The sequence below is a fragment of the Engystomops pustulosus genome, chromosome 4 (genome assembly GCF_040894005.1).
Source record: "Engystomops pustulosus chromosome 4, aEngPut4.maternal, whole genome shotgun sequence".
Taxonomy (NCBI): Eukaryota; Metazoa; Chordata; class Amphibia; order Anura; family Leptodactylidae; genus Engystomops; species Engystomops pustulosus.
Window position 1 is genome coordinate 90,408,615 of NC_092414.1, and position 21,656 is coordinate 90,430,270.

The 21,656-nt window shown below is 40.1% G+C and overlaps 1 protein-coding gene across 1 annotated transcript in view; it reads left to right on the forward strand.

The window, feature by feature from the left end:
- Window positions 1–21,656, forward strand: part of KCNMB4 (potassium calcium-activated channel subfamily M regulatory beta subunit 4) — a 58,740-nt gene that overhangs the window by 19,575 nt on the left and 17,509 nt on the right. The window contains exon 2 of the mRNA XM_072146711.1: window positions 10,482–10,609. Coding sequence (XP_072002812.1) covers window positions 10,482–10,609 — 128 coding nt within the window. The remainder of the gene's footprint in view (window positions 1–10,481; window positions 10,610–21,656) is intronic.

A 21,656-nucleotide genomic window follows, 5' to 3' on the forward strand; every position in this document is an offset into this window, starting at 1 on the left:
CCAGCAGCAGCTCTCTCCCTAGCGGCATCCAGACACAGAATGATCCGAGCAGCGCGGGCAGCGGCTAGTCTATCCCAGGGTCACCTGATCTGGCCAGCCAACCACATCTATCGACGTGTAAGGGTACCACGTCATGCTGGGTGGAGTGCAGAGTCTCCTGGCTTGTGATTGGCTCTGTTTCTGGCCGCCAAAAAGCAAAACTGCGGGAGCTGCCATTTTCTCGAGCGGGCGAAGTATTTGTCCGAGCAACGAGCAGTTTCGAGTACGCTAATGCTCGAACGAGCATCAAGCTCGGACGAGTATGTTCGCTCATCTCTAGTAAGGTGGTGACACTGATATAAAGGTATTAGTTGCAGTGTTCTTGTTGGATCTCATGCAGTAAAATTGAACTGAGATTCTCGGTACGGTAACCCGAAGTTATATTAACAGACCAGTTACTGACGCTCCAGCTGTACAAAAGATAGGCAGCCCCTTCTGTTCAGAATGTAAAGAAATGATGTAATAAATGTAATCAACAATGTGGTAATTTTTTAAATAATGTATTTAACAGTATGATATATGTGTTCCATCAGATTTTAGTAAAGTCTTTAGAGCAACATATTGCTTTATCCAGTATATAGTTTAAAGAGGACCTGTCACCCAAATTTTCTGCAACGCTATCCTTCTAACACTGCAGTGTTTGTTCAAGCACTAGGTGCCGAAAATTTGGGTGACAGGTCCTCTTTAATAAAAACACTGGTTTAAACTTCTGGAGATATTTTATTATACGCATATATGGTTAGTTCAGCATAATGGTCTGTAAAAGGTGATATCGTGTCCAGATAGTTAAGTTATTGATCTGCTTAGTGGTCAGCTTATCAGGATGATTGGTCAGGAAAAGATAATTGAAGCCTCCACTGGTAATTGCACTATTGCTCTCTGCATTCTCAGTTTATGGCGCTGTCAATCAATAAAAGTGCCAGCCGTACTTCAGCAACAACATGATGTTACTAATTTAAATCTTTTTGGAAAAGTTCAAAAAGGAACATTGATCCTGAAACAAAGCCAAAAAGAAAAAAATGGGATTTAATAAGAGTTGTGTTTTAGTTTTTAATTACAAGTGGCTGACTCATGCACTGTAGGGGGATTAGAAACACTATATTAAAAACTTGACAATCAATAATGGATTGTGCCGAGTAAGGTGACTTGCCTGCAGAATGTAAGGTTTTGGAGGTAATCTACTTATTCCTAGACACTACAATATCACCTATACATTAACCTCTAATGACAGGTTTTAAGCATTTACTGAAAAAAAAAGTTATATTAAATAACATAATATTAAAAGTCAGAATTGGTAGTAAGTAGTAATTATTGATATTTATTATTTATATAATGCCATCATATTTTGTAGTGCAGTAGTCTTAAAACTTGTTATGTAACTTATGGGACATTGATGAGAACCATAAATCTTTATACTTTTTACAAGGATAGGGCCAGTTCTTCTAGGTCTTCAACTTTTTGCTTCAGTTATTTTTAACCAAAACCAGGAGTGGTCAAACACAGAGAACAGGTGCAAGCCTTTCCATAATACCTTACCTCTGTAGGGAGTTGCACCTGTTCTGTGCGTTCCCCTCCCCTGGTTTTGGCTCAAAATAACTGAATGAAATGACTGAAAAACTGTGTAATGACCCTAAGAGAAACCTATAAAAAAGCCATAGGGCAATTGAGCAACTGCATTTTTTCCAGCTTCCCAGTACATTGCACAGAATATTAAATTCTGATGCTAGGAATTACAAACTGTTACACAAAAAATAAGCCACAATAGATCTGTGTAAAGTGATAAATAAAATGTTATGGGCTTGCTGGATTGAATCTGCACTAAAAATCTGTTAGTCTACAGTAAAATATATAAGGATTAGGTTGTTGTGAAAATTTTGCTGTGGAATCTGCCGTAGTCAGCAGAGCTAATCAGCTTGTAGCTACCTACTCCCTGTCCATGTGGTTTATGTGGAAACGATGACTATAGAAAAACTGGGAATGTGTGTTAACCCCTGAAACAATGTCTAGCACACTGCCCTATCTCAAGTGCCTGTGCATATTGGCCCTAGACCCTTTTTTCTGTTTTTGCATTATGGTCTCTCCATATTTTTGTCCACTGTATACAACAGTTTTTGCTGTGGTTTGCCCAGGAGAACAGGTCACAAAAATGTTGTGCACCACTCGTTTAATAGATACTTGCTATTTGAGGGTGCATTCACACGATGCGTTGCGTTTTTTACGGATTCCAAAGGCTTCAACCTTGATCATATGTTGAAGTAACACTGCGTTTCCATTGCATATGCTAAAACACAGTGTTACTTCAGCACGTGAAGCCTTTGGATACGTCAAAAACGCATAAAAAATGTGTGAATGCGCCCTAAAGGGGTTTTCCTGAGAATTCAAATTAGACCCTTATCCCGTGGATATGGCCTAACTTGAATTTGTGGGAAAACCCTTTTAAGCACAGAAAACAGGAGCTGTAACTTTTTCCTTGTATTAATAGATGTCTCTTAACACTATATATATGCCTAGGAGTTATACATTTATTAGTAAAAATTTCGTACTCCTCCTCGGTTAAAAATACTCCTCAAAAATTGTGAGAGGAGTATTATTACCCTTCTGGAAAAATGTTAGTGCGACCTCTGCCTGGATCAACTAGAAAAGGGATCCAGGGACAAGATGTCCGGTGCTTCGGGCTGACAACTATGCATGCCCCTGCATCTCCCTGCTGGGAGTTGGAGATGACGTCATGCAAGAGGAGTGGAGGACAGCACCAGGATCAAGATGAAGTGGAGCGGGGGCGAGTATTGTCAGTGGTTTTTTACATATTTATACTGGTTAATTTTAGGACTGGCTGACACACTGAACTTTTAGAGAAGCTTTAAGGCAATAGACAAATGCTGTGGAATTGCTGTGGGTTAGCCTCAGAGGAATTGGCAGCTAACCTAAAGTGATTTACATTAGCTACATAGTGGATGCAATTTATACAAATATTATCCACATGCTGTGTCAAAAAGCTTCTGCATTAAATGATTTCAGCCACAAAGTTCACTGTGGACATTCCGCAATGTCTGTGTCCAAGTGGATTTTCTATTAATATCAGTGTTCATATGAAAACAAGATTAATGGACTAAAGCTGAAGTCTAACCATATTAATCATATACAGAATATTTATGAATAGAGTATATAAGTAAGGGCTAAATCAAAATGTTCTGGTCAGTCCATGAATCACAGACCGTGCAGTGACCAGGTAACCGACCACAGGGCGGCTGCGGCGCCGAACTTTAATCTTGATTACAGCAGGGAAGAAGTGTCTTTGTACATTATGGGGCTCATTTACTAAGGGTCCGCGGTCCGCACTATCGTCGGAATACCCAACCATTTCCGATGTGCGCCACATTTAGAAAGGGTTTTTGGCGCATCCAATCGGATTTGGGTGCATCGGTGCCGACTTTCACGCAACACAAATCGGGGGACAGTCCGTCGGACAATCCGACAGATTCGGACAACGCGCAGGATTTAACATCGTAAATTGTGTTGCAATTTACGCATTTACAAGCACCGGGAAGAAGAAGGTGAACTCCGGCGGACCTCAGCGGGGAAGCGACACATGCAGGAACTCGGGTGCACAATCTTATTGAATCGCAGCAGATGTGGATTCCGGCAGACAACGCACCTCGGGGATCGCGCAGGGTAAGTAAATGTGCCCCTATATGTCACAATGATACTGGTTGCTGAAAGAAGAATACCATTAACTAATACTGCCTTCTCATGCACATGCTCCATGCCTCATTCAGACAACCGTGTTGCTCACCATAGCTGCCACCCGGGTGCATAAAAGGGGGGTGCCTGCTTCCCACCTCTCATTTCTCCTTAGAAAGCTGAGAGGCTTGGCTCGATTTTGGCTCATGACCATCTGTCATGGTACATGAGAAGTTATTTAAATCTTAGTGTACGTTATATACATAGGTTGTCCATTCTATAGAAAAAATCTCCAGAAAGAACAATCCAGCTGTAAAAATAAAATATATCCACTCTACTGAGGGATCCATCCTTCACTTTTCCTTGTCATCTGGCACAAAAGTGTTGTTTTACACTGGGAAATATGGCAGAGGATGTCCCAGAGATAAAAAGGATAGAATATGTTGAAACCCAGCGGCCGGATCCTTTTTTCACTTCAAATTTGTCATTGTGGGAAATTCATAAAGTTCTATACACATTATAGACACTTCAAGATTAGATATTGGTAGATATACAGGAGGTGAATGATCAGAAGAACCATGATTGGCCATGAAAGAAGATATATTTATATAAATATCAAATGAAAGATGCCATTTTGTACCTGGGCCCATACTGTGAGATATTCAAAGCATCTGACAATCAACTAAAGCATGAACTTTGTATTTCCTCATAATCTGCAAAACACTCAGGAAATAGAATTGGGTCATGTATTACAGTTTAATGTATCTTATACTGAGGATTGACCTGTACATAAAAGTATCTGTGGCATTGCTGGTTTCCATGTGGAAGTACAGTAAGATATCTGCTCCATAACTATATATTGTGGAGGAACAGACTACAATGAGATAGAAGGGAGGTGGGTAGGAGGTATTAGAGTGAGAAAGAATAAGACACATAATAAAAATGATAATTACATGGACAGATTCATGGGGTGGACACATAAACCAGGTGTCCTGAAGGAAGGGTTAGGTGATAAGGCAGATAAGAACAAAGATTACTAGACTCAAACAAAAAAGTAAAATAACAAGCAATCCTGTAGTGACTCATATATTAATGTTATGGGAGGATTACTATATATAGTTAGTGTCATAAATATCATTTATCAGAAGGTTCAGTTGTATGCAGACAGCAGCAAGGTACTTCACTCTTATCACCAGTATAAAACACCTCTGCTATTAATGGCTTATCGTTTATTCCATTTTTTAAAAAAAATTTGTGAAAGATTTTGGTTATAACAGCATCATAATATTCAAGAAAGCTTTTGCCCTTCTGCTCTACGGGAGGTTTCTGTCCTCCCTGAGCTCGCCTTAGGACACCTGCGTTACCGTTTGACAGGTGTACCGCCCCAGTCAAACTCCCCACTTGCCACTGTCTCCGGAGCGGCGTCTTCTTGCATTGCCCAAAAATGTACTCTTATTCCAGAATATGAAAATTAATGTTCTACTGAACTTTTGGAGCTATATTTTCTAAAATGAAGAGTGCAGGTGATAATTTTTAAAAAAAACTTCCTTGTCATATTTTCTCAGTTACTTTTCTTTCCCTGTGGTGAACAGTGTTTCTAAAAACCTTCATAAGTTCATGCACTGCAGATAGATAAGTAAGGAGGATAACGATTAACCCCTTGCATACCTAGAGCATATGTTCTTGATAATTCAGCTCTGTAAGGGCATAAGATTATCCACGGACTGGTTGTGACTGTCAAAGTACAGGATAGAAAATGATGAATACACACATCTAAAAGCAGGAACATAGGTCGGAAAAGAACACATGAACATATGTCAGCCCTGCATTCACAGGATACACAAGACTATGGGGCAGATTTACTTACCCGGTCCGTTCGCGATCCAGCGGCGCGTTCTCTGCGCTGGATTCGGGTCCGGCCGGGATTCATTAAGGTAGTTCCTCCGACGTCCACCAGGTGGCGCTGCTGCGCTGAAGAGCATCGGAACGCACTCAAATACACCGGCCTATCCTGGATGAAGGTAAGTGCAAGCTCCGCGACACTTTCGGTTTTTTAAATGCGGCGGTTTTTCCGAATCCGTCGGGTTTTCGTTCGGCCACGCCCCCCGTTTTCCGTCGCCTGCATGCCAGCGCGAATGCGCCAAAATCTGATCGCGTGCGCCAAAAACCCGGGGCAATACAGGGAAATCGGCGCAAATCGGAAATATTCGGGTAACACGCCGGGAAAACACGAATCGGGCCCTTAGTAAATGACCCCCTATATATCAATCTGCTCAATGTCCCCCTCTCTATAACATATCGGCTACTGTTGGAATGATTGGAATGTCCATTTCACTTGAAGTGAAAATACTTATGGCTGTACCAAAACTTCCTGGTAAACTTACCATACTATTCTTAGCAGGAAAAATGGAAATGCTGAACATAAATACCAAATGGAGTCCAAAAATTGTTTCATCTACATACAAGTCTATAGTTCCATCACAAAGAACATGATGTTAACAGAGCCTTAAAAAGGACCTTTTAGGGTGATTTGGGACACTGAACCATCTTTAGTCCCTGTGTGGGCGCTATTATAGTAATAAATGTTTAGACTTGACCCAGTGCTTCCCACACAGTCACCCAGTGAAAGCAGGGTGTACATCTCCAGTTTCAGTGAAGAACTGGGCAGGTGTGGGCAGCAAAAGAGATGGGTCCGATGCGCTTCATTGGACTCATTTCTAGGTACGGTAAGTGTAAAGTTTTTTTTTTTATAGTGTCCACAAGGGACTTCACAAAGGGCAATTTTAAAAAATCACTAAACCACTGGTCCATAAGGACCTGTAGCTGGTTTGCATGTCCCAAATTGCCTGGGCAAGTTCTCTTTAAAATATCTTTTTATGTGATTATTATCAAGTAGAGTTTTGCCCCTTGAAAATAAATTCTTTACATAATATTATCAAGTAATTTCTTACTGACTGCTTTAAACACATGAACTTGGATTATATCAAATATGCTACTTGAAATGTCACCCTGGAAACAATATTTAGAAAACTCCTGTGGCAACTAGAAATGGCCGAATAATTTTAGGTTTTATTTTATTCAGTTGATTAATTTTTGTTCACCATTGTAACACGGTTTATCAGAAATCTAACTAAAGCTAGCTGTGAAATGATTCAGCTGGCATTTACCACAGCCAAAAACATGCAAGCCTCTGTACGGCTGTTAAGATAATCAGTTATTACCATGGAGAAGAAATCTTCAATACCACATTTATATATAGTATATAATACAGTATATATTATCACGACCAGCAATGCTCCTTTGTTCTAAATATCCAATCCCAAATCTATCTAAAATTCAAAATTAAATTTGGATATGTTGGTCAAAGTGGTGAAGGACAATAAAGACCACAGAGTGTATTGTAAACCAACATCATCCAAGATAACTTTGGGGACTTCTGTCATGCTTTTTGTCCATCTATGCATTTAACCCTATGTGAAATGGAAGACGTTTCACTTTCTGTTCACCTTCAGTATTTAGTATATAGTGCAGATATGAGCTGTCCTCAGGGCCGGCTCCAGGTTTCAGTGGGCCCTTGGGCGACAGAGCCTCAGTGGGCCCCTTTGCAGTCAACTCGCGTAACGGCATGGATTCATTATATACAGCCCTGCCCCCTCCTCGCCCCCAATACATTATATGCAGCCCCATCCTGACCCCCAATACATTATATGCAGCCCCATCCTGACCCCCAATACATTATATGCAGCCACCTCCTCACCCCCAATACATTATATGCAGCCCCATCCTGACCCCCAATACATTATATGCAGCCCCATCCTGACCCCCAATACATTATATGCAGCCACCTCCTCACCCCCAATACATTATATGCAGCCCCCTCTTGACCCCCAATACATTATATGAAGCCCCATCCTGACCCCCAATATATTATATGCAGCCCCCTCCTGACCTGCAATACATTATATGCAGCCCCCTCCTGACCCCCAATACATTATATGCAGCCCCCTCCTGACCCCCAATACATTATATGTAGCCCCCAATACATTATATACAGCCCCCTTCCCCACATGTATTACATACAGCCCCCTTCCCGAGTCCCATTCATTACTAACAGCCCCTATACTAGTAAATATGACCATTCAAAATAAAAGAATAAAACTTACCTCAGCCTTCTGCTCAGGTCCGGAGCTTCCCCCTCTCCGTCTTCCCTCTCCTTCCGGCAGCCTCACAGTGCTTCAGCCCGCGGTCACAGGTTCCGCTAGCGTCGCGTTCATAGCGCGACGCTAGCGCATAGGGGGCGGCCCTCGGCCCGATCGCATATGTGATCGGGCCGAGGGCCGCCCCCTGTGCGCTAGCATCGCGTTAGGAACGCGACGCTAGCGGAACCTGTGACCGCGGTCATGCGGAGACGCAGCGTCCTGCAGCACACAGAGCGCCGCTTTACGGCGCCAGCACCCGGCACGGCCAGGCTGTTTGGGACAGGGGTTTAGCCACGAGTGGGCCCTCCCAGCAGCTGGGGGCCCCGGCACTTGCCCGGGTTTGCCGGGTGCTGGCGCCGGCCCTGGCTGTCCTAACACTATTACATTTTGAGAATTATCCCTATCATATTAGATTTTTATTCCCATAAAGTACATATTAATGTATAAGATCAAAATCTTCAGAAAGCATACAGATGAGTCGATACTGCAATTGCAGGAAAGGCTTCACCTCATAATGAGGGAAGAAACAAGAATCGGCTGTTATCCAGTATAAATGGTGTATATTGTTGCAGGATGCACAGCTGGTAGATGTGGCTTCTAAACAACTTATTTTATCTTTATGTAGCAGTAAAAATCGGAGATGTATATTTATTAAAGAATACTTTACAATGTAAATCTGCTTTATTTTTTTTTTAAAAGATCATTTTATGAGTAACCAGTACAAGTTCTGTAGTTGCAACTAATTTTACATGTATAAACGGTTAGGAGAGCATGTGCAATCTTTGAACACCAAAACTGGTCCTCTTTATAGGGTAACCGTCATTTCAGATAATTGTTGTGAGTATTTTGAGTATTTTTCCATAATTCTGTTTAATTTCTAAACAAACAGACTGCAAGGTGCTGCTTGTTAATTGTTACTTCTACTTTGCTATGGCAAATTAGTCTACAGGACACAGCTGTAAGTGTTAAACCTTTATAGCTCTCTCCCTAGCTATAGTATGTGAAGTATTTTCAAAGATCAAGCTGCAAGTGAAGGGGTTAATCCTCTCTTCTCAAAGTTGTTTAACCAAACATAGGGAGATTAGACGTGAGCTCATACAGCCTTCATAGACACACACTATACAGGGTGTAATATGCATCTAATGCAAACTAATGCTTAATTTGTTAGTAAAGTATATTACAGAAATGGTCACCACATCCCCAACACACAATATAAAAAATTATCTCAAATGATGATTATACTTTAAAGGGGTATTCTCATGAAGACAAGATTTTTAAATATACTTAGGATAACAAAATAATATATTGGGGCATATTTACTAAAAACAGTGCAAACTGCAAGATTCATGATTTGTGGCTCCCATTCTTCATGAATATTGCAACCTCTGCACTGCACCGACGGTGTGTTCCAACTATTTTTTGGTGCACCTTTAACATGGGCATAGCGACACACTTCTGTTGGACTCTGCATGTGAAATCTGGCGCATGGTCCAACTGTGCACCGGAACGCATGAAGAATAGTGTAGCTGTGTCAGAAATGGGTTACAATGGGTATCTTCCTGATCTGTTTCATCTCTCTTTTTCTATGTGTCAGTTACTAGTAGACTGTTCAGAAGCTAAATGCAAGTGTAGATAACTGAGTTAAATTGTAAAGTGAGGGGTTAAAAATTATCTTTACTGTGTAAACATGCAAAAAGGGTTATACTGTCAGTTGTTCCAGACAAAAAAGTAACACCCCAAGTGTGCACCACCTTCTAGTAACTCAATTGAATAGGGAATGGTGAAAAGAGGGAAAGTTAGGGGTGTGTAAAATATATATATTTTTTTTATATTGTGTTTTTTTTTATACTGTGTCTATATTTTTTTTATTTGTGTCTTTAAAGTATTGTAAATATTCTTAGAATTATCTTAAAAATATCCGGTATACCTTGGTTTCAGGTATTGTTTGACGGAGTAAGTCCCCAATTTTTTATTATACTCCTAATTTAACAGGGTCCTGTACAGTAATATGACCCTGTATGCCTCTATTCATAAATACTCATATCGATCCTGTTAAATGTCTATGCGCACCACCTAAATGAAGCCTGTCGCTTCTCTCATTTGCTTATACAACACAGTTATACTTATGTAAACATCACTATAGGATTAAAATTTGATAACTTTCTTTCAAACCCCTTTAATGCTTATGAGTCTCCTAGCAGAAACTGCTTTGGGTTATGTGCGAACAAGCACTAATTTAGTGGTAATAGGTATAATTTATAAGAACCGTCCTGTTCTTTGAACTGTTGGGTATGACCGATGATGTCGGTGTTTCGATAAAGGTAAATAGCTGGTGCTATTGAAAGTACAAACGTCCTGTGACAAGTCAGGAAAGAAAGTCATTTGACTTCAGTAGTGACTACCGCTTGTGTTTTCTTTTCATGCTATAGTTAATATAGCCATAGGTTTTAACAAAAATATGATACCAGTGATCACAGGCCCTAACATACTTAATAATGTATACAAAAGTATCCCTTTTGGTTTAGTAAAATATTGATTTGTATTTTACATATATCTCTACAGTGCTCGTATATTCCTCCATGTGAGAGAGAAAATCAGAAAAATTCTGAAAATGTTTTACAGTGGGAGAAGTACTGGAACAAGGAGATTGGATATCAGCCCTTTACCTGCTATTTTAACCAGCATAGAAGGTATGCACACTGCGGGGAACTATTTGATTTTGAACCAAATATTGTATCTTTGTTTGATAAATTACAGATTGGTGGAATCTAACTGTTGGATTTTCACTTGTACGTGGCTGCCAGGACACTGATCTCTCGCAGATCAGCCGTAAAAGTGCATGCATGTGCACTTTGTGTCATCTATTCTCCTAATAATTGGGCATCAAAGCAGTCGTACCCTCGGGTATCCTGTGGATATTGTGGGACAATTCCTTTATGGTTTTTCTAACAAAGATAATGCATTTCCTTCAACTCCCATTGGCCAGAGAGGTCACTTCTGGTTGTTGCAATGTAAATTCAGCTTAGCTGACCTGCTATTCAGATGGATGTATGGAAGGGCTTGGTTGAGAGGGATCCTTCTTTCTAATATACAGTATTTTTCGGACTAAAAAGCGCACCGGAGTATAAAGCGCACCATCAATAAATGCCTGCTAAAACATCTAGGTTCATATATAAGGCGCACTGGATTATAAGGCGCACATGATTATAAGGATGAATGACCAGCAGGTGGCAGACCTGTGCACAGTTCAAGGCAGCTGTTGTCTGTAAGTACGGTTCATATATAAGGCGCACTGGACTATAAGGCGCACCTTTGATTTCTGAGAAGTGCGCCTTATAGTCCGAAAAATAGTAAACATATTTTACTAAAGAGCTGAAATGTTATAAACACATCCTGTATGATACCTAAATTTGAGCAACAAATTGTCTATAGCTCTAATGTAATTGTGCAATATTACACTGACCCTTTACCATGTTTGACCACATGATTTTGTTCTTTCATAAAACATGTGCTATCTATTTCTTACCTTAAATTTTCATGATTATGTATGTGTGCTAGTCATGAAACAGTCTATTCAGCCCGGATGCTGACTCGAAACACGTGGTTGTAAATTTCATGTGTAACACTTCTTTTTTTTCATAGATTTAAACATATGTCCTGCACAAAGTATATTAAAGATCTGCAGGCAGTGTGATTTAGTTGCTGCTCTATTTCAGCTAGCTCGGGGTAATGTAATGAAGGACAATAGACAAACTGCATTGACTGCATTCCCGTGCAGTCTGTAGTGATTGATTAGTGTGAGTTAAGCTGCAACGACCAAATCCCCACTCTGTCTTTACTGCAGAGCAAGAAATGACTCTGCTGATGGTTTTCCTAAAACACAGAATGTTTAGGAGAAAAACAAAGCTTAGATTCCACTATAGTTTCTTTGTAAGGCCAAAATCGTAGGTCTGGCAGATCCAGGATTTTCATCTATACATAGGCTTGACCTTTAGTTTCCATCTGTTTCTGGTTCTAAACCATTTACAAGGATTTGGTATAAAGGTGATTATAATTATTTGAAAGAGGTATATGAGGCCTAAATGTCTCATAGTTGTGTTCCCATCTCCTTAACTTTTATCATGGCCGCAACTACAGGGCGGCAAAAGGGAATTGAATCCATCGTGTGCAACCACAAATAGTTTTACAACTTTATCTTTATTCTGAATACATAGTCCATTCCATAAAAAATGACAGCTTTGGTCATAACATAGCTTGTTACAGGATAAATGGTATAGCCGTACAAGGCCAACTCGTTTCCAGTGTCATTCGACGCTCTTAATCATAGCTGGTATCATGAATGCTCAGTGAAAATGAAGTACCAGTTGACCAGAAAACAGGTAGATCTCCAACTAAGAAACGTAATGCCCCGCATGGATCCGCCCGCGTTCATGACCCAAGCGCTGCTAGTGAGTACCCGCCATATATGAATGCCTAACATAGAATGCAAAACTACAAAAAAGAGACAATGACATATCTTTTAAATATATAAACAAGGCATGTAGTTACTAAATGTAGCTAGCACTTTTCTAAAGACTGACTGTAAGAATGATTAACCCCACATAATGCCCCCCGTCTTCCCTTCCAAAAACCAACTCACAACACAATTTGGGATAAAAAACTGGGGGTCTGCCACAGCTTTATTATTTACAACAAATAAGCGACCTGTGGGGAACCCAGACCCTTTCCCTAAACTTCACCTAGCATGCCTGGCCCCGCCTTCGCGGGGGCATGTCCTAGTTGTTCCGTCAGGTAATTTAACTACCAGCCGAGAGGGTCAAGATTCCACCACAGGCCAAGCTGTGACTACCAACAACAACATGAACAACGCAATAACAAACCAGCAAGAAGAATAACATATATTAACAATCCAATAATATACAATAATAACTTTGGGAGGGGGGTGGAATCTCTTGAGCGTGGAGCAGTCCAAAGAGGCTGGGCTAGCTCTGCGCTCAGGAATAAATATCCTGGGCTGCTGGCCACAAACTGGCTAATCAGCGGGCAAGAAGGGGGATGGGGGGAAGCAGGAGGGACCGTACCCCTTAAAGGCAAAGAGCACGGTCAGTCCTGCAGCCCCCCGGCTTATACAGCCTGCGGGCTGAGCATTATAGTTATATTTAAAACATTACAAAAAAGGCTGCCACCTTTAGGATTGCTAAGTATAACATGTATATGTGGTATTTGATTTCCAAACATCCATGTTGTGCCTAAATCAAATTAAAAAAAATGGAATAAAATGCAGATGTGCATATAATTACTGTCATCTCTATAATTAATCATCAATTCATTCCTATAATTTAAGCCTATAGGGCAGGGGTAGGGAACCTATGGCTCGGGAGCCAGATATGGCTCTTTTGTCGGCTGCATCTGGCTCTTAGACAGCTGTGGCTACATATCTACTTGGGGGCATGTGCTGTGGCTACCTATCTGGTAGCCGCCGGTCTTTATTGGAACCCGGGAAGTGGGCAACGCCAATCAGCAGGGCACTGGCCCTTTAAATCTGTGAGTGTCCGCGCGCTGGCCACCCATGACGGGAGCCGGAAAGTGGTGGGTTGAGTGAGCTCTGAAAAGGGGCGCTGCCACGTAGAGGGGCACTGGTGTGCCTACGTTCCGAGACCTAGATCGCAGGGGCACCGGTGACATTGGGACTACCTATCTACTGGGGGGGGGGCATGTGCATAAGGTACGGCTCTTACGGAATAACATTTTAAAATATGTGGCGTTCATGACTCTCTCGACCAAAAAGGTTCCTGACCCCTGCTATAGGGTATCTATTTTGTAAATGAAAGATCCTTCCCTGTCAAAAAGACGTCTTTTTATGTCCCCTCCTCTTTTACTAATATGCACCTTTTCTATTGCAACATGTGACTTGTCTGTGCTGCACACTTCTAAGCTCTTGGTCCCCACCTTTGTGCTCCTGTACAGCTCCTCCCTCCTGCTCCTTCACAGAGGTCACAGCCTGGTGAGCTGAGCTGCATTTAGTGCATTCTACAACATATACTAACCCCTCACTGTTGCAATTGATATATGACGTTATGTAATGCTGTTGTGTGTCATCATGATTCTGAAAGGTCTTGGTAGTTAGTACATAGTTGCATGTCTTACAGGGGTGTGTACCACATCTGTAAAATCCATTGTGGTGTACCCAACCTGCCCTAGTCTTCTCTTTAGGGAAACTTGGTGCAATAATGTTTTTAATGGAAGTGGCTCTACGAGATATTACGCTAAAGCCATCCCCCGGGATTTGAGCTAATGTTTTATCTTGGAATGGAATGGGTAAACTCTTGCGTACAATACATTTTAATATAATTAAATTGAGGCCTATGCTGATATAATAATGTTGGTTTTGTGTCTCTTTTAGATTTGTTATCCCTCAATGTAGTATGGTGGAGAAGCATGTTTCTATCTTTAACTATTCCTATGTTCTCAGTTCTATTGAGATGCCATTTGGCCAATCTACAGTCTATCTGTCAACAAATCTAAAACACATAAATAAAATCAATGAACAATGTAGTATATCTGGTATAAAGGTAATGTATAGGTGCTTTACTCCCATCATTACTTATTTCTCTTTTTACGATCATTTTATCGAAAGGCGCACTCTTACACATTAAAGGAAACCTACCACTTGAAGTGGCAGGTTTCCAATGGCAATACCGAGCACCAGCTCAGGGGGAGCTGGTGCCGGAGCTTATTTTAGTTAGTGTTTTAAACCGCGGTATCGCGGTTTAAAACACTTTTTAAACTTTATAGTCGGCGCATGGAGGTACGCGCTCGGCTCTTACCATGCGCGCGGCTCTCATTCACTTCCTATGTAGCCGCGCGCACGGTAAGCGCCGAGCGCGTACCTGCCTGCGCCGGCTATAAAGTTTAAAAAGTGTTTTAAACCGCGATACCGCGGTTTAAAACACTAACTAAAATAAGCTCCGGCACCAGCTCATCCTGAGCTGGTGCTCGGTATTGCCATCGGAAACCTGCCACTACAAGTGGTAGGTTTCCTTTAAAATTACAGTTTTCAGTTATGCCTCTAGGTGACAGAGTATCAAGATAGAATATCTAATAAGTCTCACAATGTAAAAGCCTTCTACTTCCTCCAATACCAACCACTGCAGTTGTTCTACATTATGTCGGGATCCAAAAAAGTGTTTAGCAACAGTGGTTTCACCATAGTACTTTCGTTTTTTTTTTTTTCTAACATTTTTTTCTCTGTTTCTAAATCTCTACTATAATTTCTCTATTTGTACTATAATGTGACTCACCTTCAGGGCAGATGCAGGAAGAGGTTAGACTCCACCCACGTCACCTCACTTCACAATATGGGAATCGTTCTGTTTAAGGGGGAATCACATATAAGAATTTGGTGAAATCATTCTAACGTTGGAGTTACGCTTTAAGCCCAATGACTTTTTTGCTGCTGAGAGATTCAAAAATGCAAATCTTGATTTGCTATTTCTTTCCAAGCCTCTGCTATTATAAAATATATCCGACATGACCTTTTACAGCTTTCTACTTTTAAATCTCAGGAAATGAAATTAACAATATTAGTTGGTTAGATATGGCTAGACACGGAATTTCATTAAGCAGTTTCTATGCACTTCTTAAACAATAAATCTCATGTTAAATCTGCCAATATTAAACTGTATGTAGGCTACAATACAGACATTTTTTAAAGGCAAAGTGTCACCAGAAAATGGCATACTTTTTAACCAAGTATTTATTTTTAACATATTTTTTAGGAAAATTGTGATGAATAAAAAAAATCTCCATGCTCCATCTATATTTAAAGAATATCAAACAGAAGGATTCAGTGATTTTAACCTAAGAATACTTCCACAATGATGTGGGCCCCCTGAAACTGGTTCTGTTCTTTATTTTAGCTGCTAATGTTTTGGGGAGAAAAAAACTTTCAGCTTGAGGGGGCCCCTGTGTACATTGCAGAAACCCCTTCTGGCTCCTTCATATGCTAATTATTCACACCTTTCTAAAGGACTTATGCCCACCTCTTCCCTCTCTTCAAGAAGGGGCTTCTGTGATGCCCAAAGGAGCCACTGAGGCTCATTTGCATATTTTAAAAGTCCTTTTTCTAAAAAAAAATAAGCCCTGTTTCAGGGTGAACACTCCAGCATGTAAGTATGCTTGGGTAAAAACCACTGAACCCATGTTCTGTAAGTGTAGATGTTTTTATGCAGCAATCACTTCATTTACATTACAGACAGAAGTGCTCCTCTGTAGAAAACACCATCATTGCTTCCACTAGCACTACTGACAATAGATGATGGTAACAGGTAACAGCTCATCCACTTCATGTTGGTGATAGCACTCCAATATTAGTATTGGTAATAATATGAAGAGATACACATTTACTTAGTTTAAAAAACTTTGATAAACCATTTTAAGGGAATCTATTTTCTTAATAAACGAAATATTAACAGGGGCCATACTTTTGTTACAATGATAATATTGCTGGTATTCCATTTAAAACATGCTCTTGCCATCATCAAAGCATAGCACATCTTAGATAGAAAAAACTGTTTCCATTTCTAGAAGAGTTGCCAAAATAACAAAAATAAAACATTTGTTGGGAAAGCTTAAAGCACAACCGTAAAGGTTTTTTTTTTCTCAAATCAGTAGCTCTTGGGATGTAGAACAACTTTGCCTATTATCTTTGTTATCTATATCCAGAATATATTTGCTATACTCCTCAGTGTAGCCCAGTGCTGAAGTAGCTGCTTGTGGACAAGCTCTGGAGACCATCCTGTTAACAACTCAATGGACTCACAGGTGGGGAGGGGCTGCTGCTCACTGCTCACAGAGGAGGGAGGTCATGTGACAGTGCTCTCTGTGTGTTGCAGAGCTGAATGTGTTAAGGACTCAGGTGATACAGATATCTCCTACACAGAATAGTCTCTCTTTTCACCATATGCTGCACTCCTCCCACCTTTTACACTGCACTTTGTTCACAGTGCAGTGAAGCTATTAACTCTTGGTGTTCACACAGCAAAGACTATACTATTCATGTAACTGTTTTACTTATAATTTCTACTATGTATTACATGTTGTATGCTCCTCCATGTGACCGAAGCTGCCCGGTTAGTCACCATATACATCCTCTATGTACACTATGCAGTGTTCAGTCGATTTACTTGTAGGAATCTCACTGGATAGCTGAAAAATACTGAATGAGAGAAGACATGGTATCTTCGGATCTGTGGGCAGAGTGAATTTGGAAACAGTTTCAGGGCAGATACAGGAAGAGGTTAGTCTTCTTCCGCTTTACCACTGGTGAGAAAGATTTTTGTCTCTTTTAGAACAGAAAATGGAAAGATAAGGGTGAGTCACACAATATGAGCATTGTTCTGTTTGTTTTTAAAGGTAGAATCACATATACAAATTTGGTAGAATTATTATAACTTTGGAGCTAGATATTAAACTTGTCCCATGTCTGGGAAAATAAATTCATGCTAAAATAGTAGTAAAGAGGGTAAATATTGAGAATCAAAATATGTAACCTATTGCCGAGAGCAATATTCTCTGCTCTCTGCAGGGTCCCCTCCCCTGCATTACAGGACAAAGCTCACACACTCAGTTCCTGTCATCAGCAGTGTGAGGAGAACTACAAGCTACAGGCAGATAAGCTCTTTATCCGGGGAGTGGGAGGGAGGCACATGAGATCTGATAGTGTGTGTGTAGCTGAGATGTAGCAAGAGCTGGAGAGTGTAATATGCACTTCATGGATCACAGCATCTCTCATCTCTGATCTTTCTGATCTTTTTTTTTATGTGCCAGATACTAGTACAATGTTCAGGAGGTAAATAAAAGTGTATATAAACTCTTTAATGTGTTAACATCACTAGGGGATTGAAATTTGAGAATTTTCTTTCATGGGCAAACCCCTTTAAAGTCCCACAATTTTTACAAAAACATCCCAATGTCTACCAAATAAGCCTTGCTTTCAGAAACAGCACAAAAAGAAGGCAACCATGTATAAGCCATTCTGTCATCTCTTTATGGAACCTAATCACAGTATACCTAGGTGTCAACTGGAGCATGAAGCCCATAATCCCTTTCGGCAAATTTTCTGTCGCTCAGATAACATCTAACACATAATTGACATCTTCCCTTATTATTTAAACTTCCATGCAAGAACTGTTTTTCATGTTTTTGTTTTATTTGTGATTCATTTTTTCTTAATGCAATATATTGTGTGATGTGAAATATCACACTTTCTGGAATATCTTGGAATATCTTAATCCTCTAAAAGGCATTTAGCTATAAATCTAAATAGGTCAGCCAATGAAAGGGCATTGAACCTGACATGGTTTCACCTAGTCCATTGCTTTCAAAATTGCAGATTGCCAAGAAACGAATGCCCAATAAATATGCTGGAAGGTTGCAGTGTAGATCTGTCTCTTTGCCAGCATAGAATTACAACCTTTTATTGAGTTATCTTTCAGTTCTGTGACATTTCCAAGTATTGATTTTAAGAAACAAGTGTTCATCACACCAGAGAATGACAATTGTTTGGATGTGGTCTCATTTTTATATAATAAAATGAGGATTTATTTTTATTAGTTTTAGCAACTATAGAAGTATACAATTTTATTTGACTATAGGCAGTTGCATCCAACATATATGCTTGGTTATCAGAATGCTCTAGAAACCTTGTTTGTTGAGGTTAAAATCACACTTTTGTTTCATTGGCGTTTCAGTCTTCTGCACTTCGTGCTGTCAGGCACCGAATTGCATATGGTACTTTTCAGTCTGTACAGTTCTCTATTTGCTGGACTGCTGGCTATGTGCGATCCTTGCTCTGAACCAGCAAGGGTTAATGCTTGCACACTTTCATAGCCCTGCTTTTCTCACCTGAAGCCCTCTGATATAAACCCTATTCTACTTTTCTAGTCAAACGTTTTGTCTACCATCTTTCTGTCATTAGTTATCTTGATATTCATCTGTAGTTTTTTGATATTGGCGTATGTCCTCAACTATTCTCCTGTGTATTCTATTTTGAACTTTTCTTTCTAACTTGTTGTGAGGCAGACATTTGTTTGTCTGTCTTGTTACGTGTCTACACTTTGGGCATAGGGAAAGACTGACACCCACTGCAGGCGACTGTTTAGAGTTGACCTAGTAAACAGACATGGACTTTTTGTGGGTCTTACAGTTATTGTCCATTTCTAATAAGCATAAATCAATCAATACAATGATTCCTGTGGTACCAACATCATTATCGGGTGCCTGCTGTGTATTAGTATTTTTAATCAGTTGGCTTATCCATCTGGGTTGGTAATAAAAGAGCAGACAGGTTATAGTTTATATTAGATGGTAATACTCCTTTAAATGTTTAGTTTTGATATTCGTTAAGGATGACAGAGAATTTTGGGCCATCACAATTAATGCACTTAATGATACACAATGAAACTATAATGTTTTCTTTCTAACTGACTCAAAGAACTTTTTATGAAAATGTTCTTCGGTTTTTTTTTATCCACTGATTTATTAGTGAAGTAATATTTTAATAAGTAACATTGTGAACTGGCACCTGGCATACAAACCTTTTGACTTCTTCCCAAAGGAGAAATTATCCTTTGGACAGTAATAATTATTTGCTTGCTTAAATTGGCCCTAGTCATATTTACTGTTTCAGCAATCTGTAAAAGATTTATAGGGATGGAAAACCCCCTTCTACTTAACGGTGATAATTGTACAGGGGCGTGGTACTACCTTATCTGTATTGGAAACAAAATGGATAGAGGAGCCATTCTGCATCCTCCCAATGTGCTGAAACATAAAGAGGAGCGGGGGTGAGTATGTATAGTGTTCATTAGGTGCAAAGCAGGTTGGAGTTGTTGGAGCGTGGCACCACCAGGTTGGTCCACAGTTATAACTTTTATAACTCTATATTTCATATGTCATATAGTGTTATAATAAAGGATGTCCTGAGGAAGATATTCTTCAGGAATTTCTTGTTAGGACAAATCTACCATGAGTTTAGCTCCTTTAAAGCTATCTTGTCCTGTTACACTTGGAAACAGAGGTCGCACTAACTTTTTTCCAGAAGGGTAATAATACTCCTTTCACCATTTTTGAGGAGTATTTTTAGCCGAGGAGGAGTATCAAATTTTCAGCAATACATATAAATAACTCCTAGGCATATACAGTGTTAATAGATGAATAGCATGAAAATCATTACAGATACAACATAGCACTGTACTACCTTTCTTACTAGCAAATCTGGGCAGTGGACCATACTATGACTACAGATTCCTTTTATACAATAGACTATCAGCTGTGTTCAATACACAGCTAATAGCCCGCATGGTAGAAGGGCATCCAATAACAAAGCCCCTCAGGGTGAAGACACACATGGCGTTTTTAGGCCGTTTTTGGGCCGTTTTTAGATCGTTAAAAACGCATGCGTTTTTGACAGGTTTGAGCAATTATCTTAATTCAAACTGGTCAAAAACGAATGCGTTTTTAGCGATCTGAAAACGCACTAACTAAAAACGGCCTAAAAACGACATGTGTGTCTTCACCCTTACACGATGCTTAACCCCTTAAAGCTCTGCGCCGAGTCCTCTTCATACAAGGGTGGGGTTTTTTGCATATTGCAGAAAACCTTCACCGCTAATAACCGCGGTCTGTGCTTGCACCGATTACGGCTATTAACCCTTTCATACCGATATCATACCGATATTAGGTATCGCCGCGTCCCAAAATGCCCGTTCTATCAAAATATAAAAACGGTTACGGCCGGCGGTGACCTCCGAGGCGGGAAATGGCGCCCAAATGTCCGAAATGCGACTTTTACAACTTTTTACATCACATAAAAAATGAAATAAAAAATGATCAAAATGTCGCACAGACCTCAGAATGGTAGCAATGAAAACGTTGGCTCATTTTGCAAAAAATGACACCTCACACATCTCCGTGCACCAAAGTATGAAAAAGTTATTAGCGTCAGAAGATGGCAAAATGTTTTTTTTCTTTTTTGTACACATTCGTTTAATTTTTGAAAATGTATTAAAACACAATAAAACCTATATAAATTTGGTATCACCGCGATCGCACCGAAGAATAAAGCTGAGCTGTTATTTTGAGTGCACAGTCAAAGTCGAAAAAACAGCCCACAAGAACGTGACGCACGTGCGGGTTTTTTTCAATTTTTCCACATTTGGAATTTTTTTTTCAGCTTCGCAGTACATGGCATGTTAAAATAAACAACATCACGGGAAAGTAAAATTTGTTACGCACAAAATAAGCCCTCACACAGGTCTGTACACGTAAAAATGAAAAAGTTATGGATTTTTGTAGTTGAAAAGCGAGAAATGAGCGGAAAAACCCTCCGTCCTTAAGGGGTTAACATCAGCAATGTGAAAGAAGCTTTGTTATTGGTGTTGAAGACACTGCATCCTGTGTCCTGCTCAGCCTGTGTGCAACAGGGGATAATTGCCAAGCGTACTTTTACACTTGGCAATTATTTTTGGGAGTAACGGCGCCCCATTATGCGTCTATGACGCTGGCTGAGGCGTAAATGCGGCCTCTGATTAGGACCTTGGCATATATGTAGAGAGACGCTCTATATATCACATACATTAATCCATATGACCATTTCAGTAATGTACAGGACCAAAGTCCTCAAGAAAAAGGATAGGCCTTGTTCAAGATACGGGAAGAACTACAACTGCCAGCAAG